Source organism: Vidua chalybeata, chromosome 30, assembly GCF_026979565.1.
Source record: "Vidua chalybeata isolate OUT-0048 chromosome 30, bVidCha1 merged haplotype, whole genome shotgun sequence".
Classification (NCBI taxonomy): Eukaryota; Metazoa; Chordata; class Aves; order Passeriformes; family Viduidae; genus Vidua; species Vidua chalybeata.
This window is the reverse complement of record NC_071559.1, coordinates 3,159,028-3,170,678: the sequence shown is the minus strand read 5'-3', so window position 1 is coordinate 3,170,678 and position 11,651 is coordinate 3,159,028. Positions and strand designations below refer to the sequence as shown.

The 11,651-nt window shown below is 43.1% G+C and overlaps 1 protein-coding gene across 1 annotated transcript; it reads right to left on the bottom strand.

Moving 5' to 3' along the window:
* Positions 1–639: 639 nt before the first annotated feature.
* On the bottom strand, positions 640–3,507 carry HOXC6 (homeobox C6). Its single transcript, XM_053967380.1, has 2 exons — positions 2,412–3,507; positions 640–1,004 (listed from the first exon to the last, which is right to left on the bottom strand). Exons 1-2 carry the CDS (start codon positions 2,815–2,817, stop codon positions 640–642), a joined length of 771 nt encoding a protein of 256 aa, XP_053823355.1. The 5' UTR covers positions 2,818–3,507.
* Between the last annotated feature and the right edge of the window lie 8,144 nt (positions 3,508–11,651).

The following is an 11,651-nucleotide window of genomic DNA, read 5'->3' as shown; positions in this document are numbered from 1 at the left end:
CTCCTCGTTCATCCATCCATCGATTTCTCCGCATTAATTAATTAATTTCTCCGCATTCATTCCTCCGCATTCATTCCTCCACTTTTTAGTTTTTTTCCTCCACTTTTCATTTTTCCCCCCTTTTTCATTTTTCCTCCACTTTCTCATTTCTTCCCTCACTTTTTCATTTTTTTCCTCCACTTTTTTCCTTTTTCCCCATCTTTTTCCCCACTTTTTCTCTTTTTTCCCCAATTTTTCTGGTTTTTTTCCCCACTTTTTTTCCTTTTCCCCCCACTTTTTCATTTTTCCCCTCACTTTTTTCATTTCCCCCCCCACTTTTTCATTTCTTCCCCCCACTTTTTTCCTTTTTTTCCTCCACTTTTTCACCCCTCCACCCCTCTTTTCAATCCCTGCGCACTCACTCCTCCACCTTCCCACTCCTCCACTTTTCCCCCCTCTCTTCCGCTCCTCTCTTTCACTCCGCTCTCACCCCAACCCGCCCTTTTATTTCATTTATTTTCTATTTCTCCCCGCCAACACCCCCCCCACACACACACCCCCCATATAATTTTTTAATTATTTTTTTCTCCCCAACCATAAATACCAACAACAAAAGAAAAAAAAGATGAGGAGAGAGGGGGAGAAAACGGAAAATAAGAATCACTCCTTCTTCTCCTCCTCTGTCTCATCGCGCTTCTCCTCCTTGGCCAAGCTGTCGGCCGCCGCTCCCCCTCCACCTCCTCCTCCTCCTCCTCCTCCTCCTCCTCCTCCTCCTCCTCCTCCTCCTCCTCCTCCCGCTGCTCCGGCCAGCGTGGAGCTGAGATTTGTCTCTTTTTTCCACTTCATGCGGCGGTTCTGGAACCAGATCTTGATCTGGCGCTCGGTGAGGCAGAGCGCGTTGGCGATCTCGATGCGGCGCCGCCGGGTCAGGTAGCGGTTGAAGTGGAATTCCTTCTCCAGCTCCAGCGTCTGGTAGCGCGAATAAATCTGGCGGCCCCGCCGGCGGTCGGCCCCGTAACCGACTCCTAAAGAAGCCGAGACAAAACAGACTAAAAATCGTCAGAACGCAGCGCCCCTCCGGCTCGCCCTTCCCACTCCCCAACCCCCACCGCGGCGCGGAAAAAAAAAAAAAAAAAATAAATAAAATGAATAAAAAAAAGAAATGAAAGCTGGAAAGGAGCTGGGGTTCAACATCGGCGTTGCGATGGGGTTCAGGCGTGAAATCGGCGGGGTTTAGGCCGGGTTTTGGTGGGTTTAAGGATGGGTTTTGTGGGGGGGTGTGGGTGGGTTTAGGCCGTTGTTGTTTAGCTCAGGTTTTGCGGGGTTTGGCCGAGCTTTTGAGGCTTTTCACCTGGGTTTTGTAGGGGTTCAGCCCAAGGTTTTGCAGGGGTTTAGCCCGGATTTCGCAGGGGTTTAGATTAGATTTGCAGGGCGTTTAGCCAAGGTTTCCTGGGGGCTCAGCCCAGATTTTGCAGGTTTTAGCCCAGATTTTGTGGCGGGTTTAGGCCATATTTTGAGGGGTTTAGCCAAAATTCCGTGGGGGCTCAGCCCAGATTTTGCAGGTTTTAGCCCAGATTTTGTGGCGGGTTTAGGCCATATTTTGAGGGGTTTAGCCAAAATTCCGTGGGGGCTCAACCCAGATTTTGCAGGTTTTAGCCCAGATATTTCGGGGGTTTAGGCCAAATTCTGAGGCTTTAAGCACAGATTTTGGTGGGGTTTTAGCCCAGATTGCGCAGGGGTTTAGCTCAGACTTTGCAGCTTTTAAGGCCGGATTTTGAGGGTTCTAGCCCGGATTTTGAGGGCTCTAGCCCGGATTTTGAGGGACCTTAGGGATTTTGCGGGGTTCTGGGCCAGATTTTGCGGAGTTTTAGGCCAGATTTTTAGGGGTTTGGCCCAGGTTTGGAGCGTTTTAAGCCCTGATTTTGCGGGATTTAAGCCCAGCCTTGCCCTGGATTCCCTGGATTTGGGGGAGCCGGGGACGGCGAGGAAGGGGCGGCTTCCCCCCGGCCCCGGCTCGTGCCACCCCCAAATCCTAAAACCCCTAAAAATAAACTCCTAAAACCCCTAAAAAAAACTCTAAAACTTTCCTCCTCACCCTAAACCCCGCTCGTATTTATTTTCCCCGCTGAACTCCGCGTGCGGCCCCGGCCGCGCCGCTTTAGTTTTATTCCCCTATTTAATCCCACTTTACGATCGCCGATATTTCACCGCCGGGCGAAACCTTTTAATTAAAACCGATCCTAACAAGCCAAACCCGAATAAAAAGCCAGCCGCAAACTGCGCGAAATTATTGTTTTTATGGCGCCATAAAATCCCCATCCTACCGAGGTGCCGAGCAAGGAGAGGAGCGGGGAGCAGGGGAGGGGGAAAGGCCATAAAACCCTCCAAGTTTATTTAATTTATCCCCCCGCCACGAGCCATAAAAAACTTACCACTGTGCGAATTCATGCGCTGCATCCAGGGGTAGATCTGGATGCCGGATTTCTGCTCCTGAGCCGCGCCGCGGCTCTGCTCGCTGGGGAAATCCTGCGCGATGGAATTGGGGGTGCCGTGCGCCCCGACCGAGCTCTGCCGGCAGCTGCTCAGCACCTCCTTGTCCTGGTAGAAGGCGTTCGAGCCGTACTCGTAGGGCGAGCGGCCCGAGCCGAACACCACCGGGTTGTCCTGGGGCGAGTAAAAGGGCGAGGAGTAAATCCGGTTCTGCGCCACGGCCGCGCCGTAGCTGCCGAAATGCCGCACGGGGTCGTAGCTGGAGTTGAGCGCGGCCACGTTGGGCAGCACCTCCTGGCCGCCGCCGAGGTGGCACGACAAGGACGGGTTGGTGAAATAAGAATTCATCGCCGCTCCGCCGTGGTGCTCGTTTTGGGGTTCTTTTGTAATTTTTTTAAATATATATTTCTTTAATTTCTTTTTTGTTTTTGTTTTGGTTTTTTGTTGGTTTTTTTAGGGTGTTCTCCGAGCTCTCGGTGGGAGTTTTGTCCGTGTGGGTTGTTGTTTTGTTGGTTTTTTGGTTTTTTTGGTTTTTTTTGGGTTTTTTTTGCTGCGTTCGTTGGGGTTTTTCGGTGGGTTGTTTGGTTGGTTTTTTTTCTCTCCCTTCTTCTTTTTTTTTTCTTCTTGTTCAAAATATTTTTCCCTCTATTTCTCCTTTTTTTCCTCTATTTTTCCTTTTTTTTCCTCTATTTCTCCTTTTTTTTCCTCTATTTCTTCTTTTTTTCCTCTATTTTTCCCTTTTTCCCTCTGTTTTTCCTTTTTTTCCTCTATTTTTCCTATTTTTCCCTCTATTTTTCCTATTTTTCCTTTTCTTTCTCTATTCCCCCTTTTTTCTCTATTTCCCCCTTTTTTCTCAGTTAGTTCCTCTATATTCCCTCTTTTATCCCCCTATTTATCCCCTTTCCTTCCTCTCGTTTTCCTCTTTCCTTCCTCTATTTTCCCTCCCTTATTCCTTTATTTTGCCTATTTATTCCTCTATTTTGCCTCTCTCATCCCTCAATTTCCTCTCTTTTATTCCTCTATTTCCCCTCTCTTATTTCTTTTATTATTTCCTCTATCCCCCCTATTTTTTCCTCTATATTTCCCCTTTCTCTCTTGCCCTTCTATTTCCCCCCCTCTATTTCCCCTCTGTATTTCCCCCCTCAATTTCCTCTCTTTTATTCCTCTATTTCCCCTCTATTTTTCTCTCTATTGCTCCTCGATTTCTCTCTATTTTTCCTTTATTTCCCTCTATTTTTCCCTATTCCCCCTCTATTTCTCCCTCTCTATCCCCGCCTCACCACAACCAATTAATTAATTAATATCTCTCCCTATATATATATATATATATATATATAATTTTTTTAAATCCTCCCCTCCTCTCTCTCTCTCTCCCTGTCCCTCTCTCTCTCTCTCTCTCCTTTTTCCCGGCGCCACCTGGGCCCGTGCGATTTCTTTTAATATTTATTTCAGTCTCCAGTTTGTAGTGGGAAGTGTAGGATTGTTATAGGGAAGGCTCTGCTCCAGGACAGACAGAATGACACAGTCAGCTGACCCGGCCCGGGCCAATGGCGAGCCGCGTGTCAAAAAGGGAAAAAATTGCTTTTTTCTGCTCGCCAGTCCCTAGTTGAAACTAAGTGGGCATGGAAAGTAAGTCCGGCACCCCCCAAAAAATAAAAAAAAACCCCCCGGGACATTGGGGTGGTGGGGTGTGGGCGGGCAAGGGGCTCGTGGAGACCTAAAATTCCTAAAATTCAAATTTCTTTTTTTATTTTTCTCCTCCCCCCCCACCCTGCTCCGCGCCTTCCTCTTATTTATTTTGCTCAGATTCGCCAAAAAAAAAAAAAAAATTATCTTATCGTTACCTCTCTTTTTTTTTTTTTTTTAATTTAGCGGTGCTAAATGCTCAACGCTCTTTTTGATTCTCTTTTATTGTGATTTTTTTTTAAAGAAAAATGATTATCATCATTATTATTCTTTCCAAGAAAGCTGCGCTTAAATATCTCGTAATAAGCGGCTCCGAATTCCCAGCAATAAATCTCAGGCGAACACAGAATATTAAGCCATAAATTACCCTCTCTCTCCCTCTTTTTCTTTTTTAATATTTTTATTTCTTTTTTCTTTTTATTTAATTGATTAATTTTATTTATTTATAATTTTTAATTTTTTTTTTAAATTTAATTTTTCTCCCTTTTTCCCCCCCCCTTTTCTCCTGCTCCGAGTTATTCGCATTTAAACGGCAAAACGGGGGAAATAATTCCATAAAAAAAAACAGGAAAAAAATTTTTAAAAAAGGGGAAAAGGGGGGGGAGAAACATGGCGACCTCTCCTTGGATAACGCGGGATCGGGAGCGCTCCCAAACTCCTGGAAAAGGGCAAAAAATTGGGGAAAAAAAGAGATTTTTGAGGAGAAAAAACCCCAATCCCCCGCCGGGCTGGGAGTTGGGATTTCCCCTCTGTTTTTGGGGCCGTTTCTCCAGGTTTTGGGGCATTTCTTGACGTCCCCAAAAAGGAAAAAAAACGGAAAAAAAAAAAAAAAAAAAAAAAAAAAAAAGGGAATTTGGGGTGGGGAGGAGCGGCCCGGGCCGGCGGGTCGGAGTTTCCGGCGATTCCCAAAGTTTGATCGGGAATTTTTCCTGGCGGGGAGGGGAGACCCCGACCCCATTTCCACCCTAAACCCCCCCCAAAAGCGCCCCAAATTCAGCCCCTACCTGCAGCCCCCGCAGCACCGCGGGGAGGATTTGCACCAACAAAAAATAATCCAAAAAATCCGATTTTTACCGGGGAGAACCCTCGGCCTCCTCCTCCTCCTCCTCCTCCTCCTCCTCCTCCTCCTCCTCCTCTTCCTCTTTTTTGTTGTTAAACCACCTCGGGTTTTTATTTTTAAAAAAACCCAAAAATCCCAAAAAATCGTCGGGAAAGCGTCGGAAATCCACCCCAATTTTGATTTTTAAAAAATTTTTTTTAAAGTTTTGTTGTTTTTTTTTTTTTTTGGCTGACAAAGCAAAGCCCCCGAGGAGTTTTGTTTGGTTGTTGTGGTTTTTTTTTTGGTTTTTTTTTCTTTTTTGGGGGAATATTTCGCCCCCCCAGCTATGACAGGAACCCGGATGCCAAAGGATTTTATGCTCTTTTTCCTCTGGCTAACAAAGCAAAGTCATCAATGGTAGCAATAAAACCATAAACGGGACCGCAACTGGAAAAAAAACCCACAAAAACACACACACAAAAAAAAAAAAAACACAAAAAACACCCAAAAACCAGCCAAACCCAGACCAGGAAAGGGGAAAAAATCCGAATTTTTGGCCCCAAAAGTGGCGGCTGGGGGGGAGCTCCCACCTTGGGGCGCTGCCGTGGCCTTGGCGAGGAATTCCGGGCGTTTTCCCCCAAAAATTCCCCAATTTCCGCTGTTTTTTTTTTCTCCCTCTGGCTTTCCAAAATCCCTCCCCGGAGCGTGGGGGAGGAAAAAAAAAAAAAAAAAGAAAAAAATCGGAATTTTGGGAGGATTTTGCTGCTTTCTTTTGCTTTTCCAAACCCGAGGGGCGGTTCTGGGGGAATGAGGGAGCCCAAAATTGGGGATTTTGGGGGGATTTTGGGGGGATTTGGGAGAATTTTGGGGGATTTTGGGGTAGAGGGGCGGCAGGGCCCCAACTTTGGAGGAGTTCCCCCCAAAAAACTTCTCCTTCCAGAGCCTCTTTTTCCCTTTTATCCCTAAATTCTCATTTTCCCTGATTTTTCCTTCTCCTGCTGCTCCTTCCCCTTCTTTTTTCCCTTTTATTTCGCTTTTTCCCCCTTTTTTTTTTCTGCCTTTTTCGCTTCTTTTCGCTTTATTTTTTTTTAAATGATTTTAAATTTTAATTCTTTTTATTTTTTCCTCCTTTTTTTTTTTTTTTTGGTTTTTTTTCCCCTTTTCCCAAGGTGGGCTGGAGACCTGCGGGATGAGCGTGGGACCGCGAGCCGGGGGAAGTTTAAGTGTTTTATGACTTCTCTAAACAGAGGGCAAGTCCTAAAAGTCCGCTCGATTTATAGACAGCAGAAAGCAGCTGCCGGAAAAAAAAAAAAAAAAAAAAAAACCCAAAACACATCCACCCTCCAAACCTTGTTTTGTTTTGTTTTTTTTTTACAGCAAAAAAAACCCAAAAAAAACCACGCGGAATTAATAAAAAAAATTTAAAATAACCACAGCAAAACAGCAAAACAATCAGCGAAACCGCGCAAAAAATCGGAATTTTAATTGAATTTTTTTTGACGTTTCCCACCAGGTTTTTTGGCGGATTTTTTTGTCATTAAAAAAAAAAAAAAAAGATATTTTGATTTTTTTTTTTTTTTTGGAGAAAACCACGCGGCGAGGGGAAAGGGGGTGGTGGGGGTGGATTTGTGGGGAGATTTCTGGCGGAATTGGGTCTGCAAACAATTAAGGGAACTCATCAGCAGAAGCAAGAACAGATGTTTTATTAAAAGTGCGACACAGCGCTGGAAATATGGACAAGTCCTGCAGCGGTTGCTCTTTGTTCCCAGAAAAAAAAACCAAAAAAAAACCAAAAAACAGCGAAAATCCCAATAATTTCCTCATTCCCATCCTCATATTCCCATTAAAAAAAAATGTTATTTTTTCACCCGTCCTGGCCACGCTCGCGGGGTGAAAAAAGGGAGGAAAATAAAGATAAAAAGGGGAAAAAATCCCCCCAAAATTAAGATTTCTTCCCCCCAGCTCCCCTCCCCGCCCGGCTCGCGGCGTTGATTTGCTGATTTAGGGCGGGGGAAATTTGGCTTTAAAAAAAAAAAAAAAAAAAAATCCCAAATTCGTCCCAAATTTGTGGGGTCGGGGTTTGGAAAAATCCCAAATCCGCAGGAATTGGGAGCAAATCCCGGCCCTGTCCCCCCTCCCTCCCCGCGGCCGCGCGGAGCGGCCCCAAAGCCGCCAATTTCGGGGTTTTGGGGGGTTTTTTGGGTTTTTTTGGGTTTTTTTTCACCATTTGGGGTCAATCCCGGGGGGAGGGGCTCAGGACGCGCCCCCTCCCAAAAAAAATTCCGATTATCCGGGTGGGGAAAAGGGCGAAAATTGGGAATTTTGGGGGTGAAAATTGAGAATTTGGGGGTGAAAATTGGGATTTTTGGGGTTTTTTTAGGACGGGGAATTTTGGGGGAGCGCCCCCTCCCCCCCGGCCCGCGGCCGCGCGCGCGGAGCCTGCGCGGGGCCATTAAAAGCTTTTCTTTATTCCGAATTTTCTTCTTTTTTTTTTTTTTTTTTTTCCCTCCTCAACCCCTGCTCCTTTCTCTCCTTTTCCCTTTTTAACTTCTTTTTTTTTCCCTCTCTCGTTTTTAATTTTTTCTCCATTTTTCTCGCCTTTATTTTGACGTTTATGGCGCACGTGAGCCCCTCATTTATTTATTTTCCCTTTTTTTCTTTTTTCCCCAGCTGAAATCTCCTTTTCTTGGGGTGAAAAATCCCTTTTTGATTTCTTTCTCCCAAAATCCACCCAATCTGGGGGGACAGCGCCCCAAAAAAAGAAATAAAAACCACCAAATTCCGGGAGGAAAATGGAATTTTTGGACCTCCAGCCTGAAGGGGCCGCGTGGTTTTGGGGTGAAAACCTCGGCGTTTGGGCAGCTCTTAATTAATTAATTCCAATTAATAAATTGCCGGAATTTCCCCTTTTCCCTCGGAATTTTGGAGTTCGGGGCTCTTTTGGGGGGGTTTAAAGTTGAATTTTGGCGCCGCGGGGGGAAGGGTTGGCCTGGCTTTGCTCACGAAAAAAATCCATTTTTTACCCCAAAATCCCAATTCATTTTGCCCCAAAAATCACATTTCCCCCCCATTTCTCCGTGCAAAAATCTCAATTCAAGCCCCTCTCGCTGATTTAATTTAATTTATTTGAAATTAAAGCTCCTAAGTGCATAAAAATGGGATTTTAGCTTTTTTTGGGCCTTTTCCCATTAATTTTTCCCTTTTTTTTCCCCTCCTGGAGGAAGAAATTGATTTTATTTCATTTTATTTCATTTTATTTCATTTTATTTCATTTTATTTCCTTTTCAGGGCCATTTTAGGGAAGCGCAGCAAAAGTTTGAGGCGACTCCTTGGAGTTTTGGGGCCAAAATCGAGAATAATTATGATTATCATTATGATTATTGGGGGTGGAAGAGGAAAAAAAAAATCGCTTTTTTCGCTGCTTAAATCCCTCAGCGGTTGGAAAATATTCCAGAAAAAAATGGGGGGAAAAAAAAGAAGAAAAAAAAAAAAAAAAAAAGGAATTCTGGCAAATGTCAGAACACGTCCAGGGGAGAGGAGGAGGGAAAAAAATCCGGAATATTCTCATTTTATCCCCAGGCTCCAAAGCGCTTTTGGGGCGATTTAAAGGACTTTTTTGGGGTTTTTTTCCTATTTTTTGAAGGGTTTAAATGGGTGAATTTTGCTTTTAATTTGGGCAGGGGGAGGGGAATGATTTATTTCGTGATTTTTGCTCCTGCCCAGATTTACTGGCGAAATCCCCAACAAAAGAGAGGCCCAAATAAAATAAAATAAAATAAAATAAAATAAAATAAAATAAAATAAAACTCCTCGCGGAAAATCTCCCCCTCCCAAAAAAAAAAAAAAAAAAAAAAAAAAATCAAAGTTCAGCAGCAAAAAAAAAAAGACAAAAACCAACGGAACCCCCCCCAAAAAAATTGTGTGTTTTAATTTTTTAATTCATTTATTTCATTTATTTTGGTGATTAAATGCAAAAAAAAAAGGGAGGAAAAATGGAAAAAATTCAGATTTTAATGGGTAAAACGGCGCGGATCGGGGGTTTGCCCAGAGGGAAAGGGGATCTTCCGAAAGGGGCTGGATTTGGGAGAAATTTGGGGTTTTTTGGTTAAATCTGCTGCAGGAAAATCTCATTTTTATGGGTGGAAAAGCGGCTCAGGCAGCAGGGAGGAATTTCCGGGGGAAATAAATAAAATTAGAGCCAGGCCGGCGGCTTTTTCATTTCTTTTATTTATTTAATTTTTTTTTTTTTAAAGGTTTTTGGGGGAAAAAATCCCGAAAATCCCCAAAAATTCCAGGAGGGGGGAATAGGAGAGGGGCGGCCGTGACGTCACGGCCACGACCGGCGGAGATTTTGGGGCAAAAAATGACAAAAATGCGAATTTTTCCTCCTTGCCCAAAGGTGGATCCAGAGGTGCTGCTGATGGGGGGAGGGGGGAAAAAAAAGGGTCAAAAAAACCCCAAAAAATTTCGCCTTTTGGGCAAAATTCCAGCGTGAAAAATCACCATTATTTTTTTAAAAAATCCGATTTTTTCTTTATTTTTTTCCCCCCCAAACCCGGCGGGGATTTAATCACAGGGAGCCGAGCTGGAACAATAATGGCAATAATGATGCAGGAAATAATGATCATAAAAATAAAAATAAAAATAAATCGCTTTAATCACGGTTATTTATTTTTAGGGCCGGGATGAAAGCGTTTATTTGGGGTGGATTTATGCATTTTATCCGGGCAGAAAATCCCAATATTTCAGGATTTACTTCAATACTTTCATATTTTAAAGCGGAGAGGGTAAAAAAAAAAACCGGTTTGGGGCTGTTTCTTATCAATTTTGGAGCCTTATCGCTTTTTTTTTTATGGCTCGGGGTGATTTAAAAGCTGCGAGGAGGGAAGGAAAAAGTCGTAAAAATGTTTAAAAAAAGAAAAAAAAAGGTCAAAAAATCATTTATAAATGTTTAAAAGATGTTAAAAAACGGTTTAAAATGCTTTAAAAAAATTAAAATTCCTCCGCAAAACCGCCCGGGAGGAGGAGAAAACGAACCCGAGGAGTTTTTAATGGATTTGGGGATTTCGGGGTGAGGAAAAATTCTTTATAAACTGATTTTTTTTGGGGTGGAAAAAGGAGATTTTGGGGTCTAGCCGTGCTGCGGGAGGGGTTGATCACCCAATCCCCAAATTCCCAAAAATCCCCTCAATTCCAAACGCGGAGAGATGGAAAAAAAAAGGGAAAAAATTAAAAAAAATCCAAAGAAAGGCCCGGGACCGGGCCAGGCTGGCGAGTTTCTGACACTTGGTGGCACTGTTCAAAAGCGGCACCAAAAACCGCCCCAAAAATCCCAAATTTTCACCTCCCGGAGGCCCCAAAAAAATCTGGCACAACCCCAGCTCCCGTCCGCGCCCGCGGGAATGAAAAAATTCCATTTATTGCGGATTTTTTGGGGCGCTTTTCGCGGTTTTGAAGCTTTTCCCAGCATTTATTTAAGATTTTTGGGGGGTTTTAGGGTTTTTTTTTTAGGATTTCTTTTTGGGTTTTCCTTGCTTTGTCTCTCCCATCCCAATTTTTTTGTTGTTGTTGGGTTTTTTGGGGGGTTTTGGGGTTTTTTTGCGGTTTTTTAAAAAAGGTTTTTAGGGTTTTTAAGGGTTTTTAGAGGTTTTTTAAGGGTTTTTTTTTTTGTTTTTGGGTTTTTTTTTCCTCTCTCCGTCTCTCTCTCATCCCTTTTTTGGTTTTTGGGGTTTTTTTAAAGTTTTGGTTGTTGGTTTTTTTTTTTTACCGCTTTTTTAGGTTTTTTTTAAAGGACCTTTTAAGGTTTTTAGGGATTTTTAGGGTTATTTTATTGGTTTTTTAGTGGTTTTTTTAGGGGTTTTTTGTGCTTTTTAGGGTGTCTTTTTAAGGGTTTTTAGGTTTTTAAGGGTTTTATTTTTAGCTTTTTAAGGGTTTTTAAGGTTTTTTTTAGGTTTTTTTTTTTTCTTCCTCTCTCCGTCTTTCTCATCCCTTTTTTGTTTTTTGGGGGATTTTTAAAAGTTTTTTTACAGTTTTTTTTAGGATTTTTTTTTAAGGAACTTTTAAGGCCTTTAGGGATTTTTAGGTTTATTTTAGGGTTTTTTTTAAAGTGATTTTTAGTGGTTTTTTTGTGCTTTTTAGCCTGTCTTTTTAATATATTTAAAAAAAAAAACCCTTTAAACTGTTTTTAAGGGTTTTTTTTTAGCTTTTTAAAGGTTTTTAAGGCGTTTTTTTTAGGTTTTTTTCCTCTCTCCACCTCTCCCACCCTTTTCTATTTTTCCCTTTTTTCATTTCAGTTTTATTTTCTTTTCTTTTTCCTCCCCGCCCCCCATTGACCCGCGGCGCTTTGAGGCTTTGGGGACAAAGGGGATTTACAGCCAGGTGCGTCCCGCGGCCCAGACACCGCAATTGGGGCCGAATTCGCTTTTTGATGGTGTTTGTGTCTGGCGGGGCCGGCCCC

Coding starts and splice junctions, on each gene's coding strand:
- HOXC6 (XM_053967380.1), bottom strand. CDS start 2,817: ATGAATTCTTATTTCACCAACCCGTCCTTGTCGTGCCACCTCGGCGGC. Junction 1,005..2,411: donor GCGCATGAATTCGCACAGTG/GTAAGTTTTTTA, acceptor CGGCTTCTTTAG/GAGTCGGTTACGGGGCCGAC.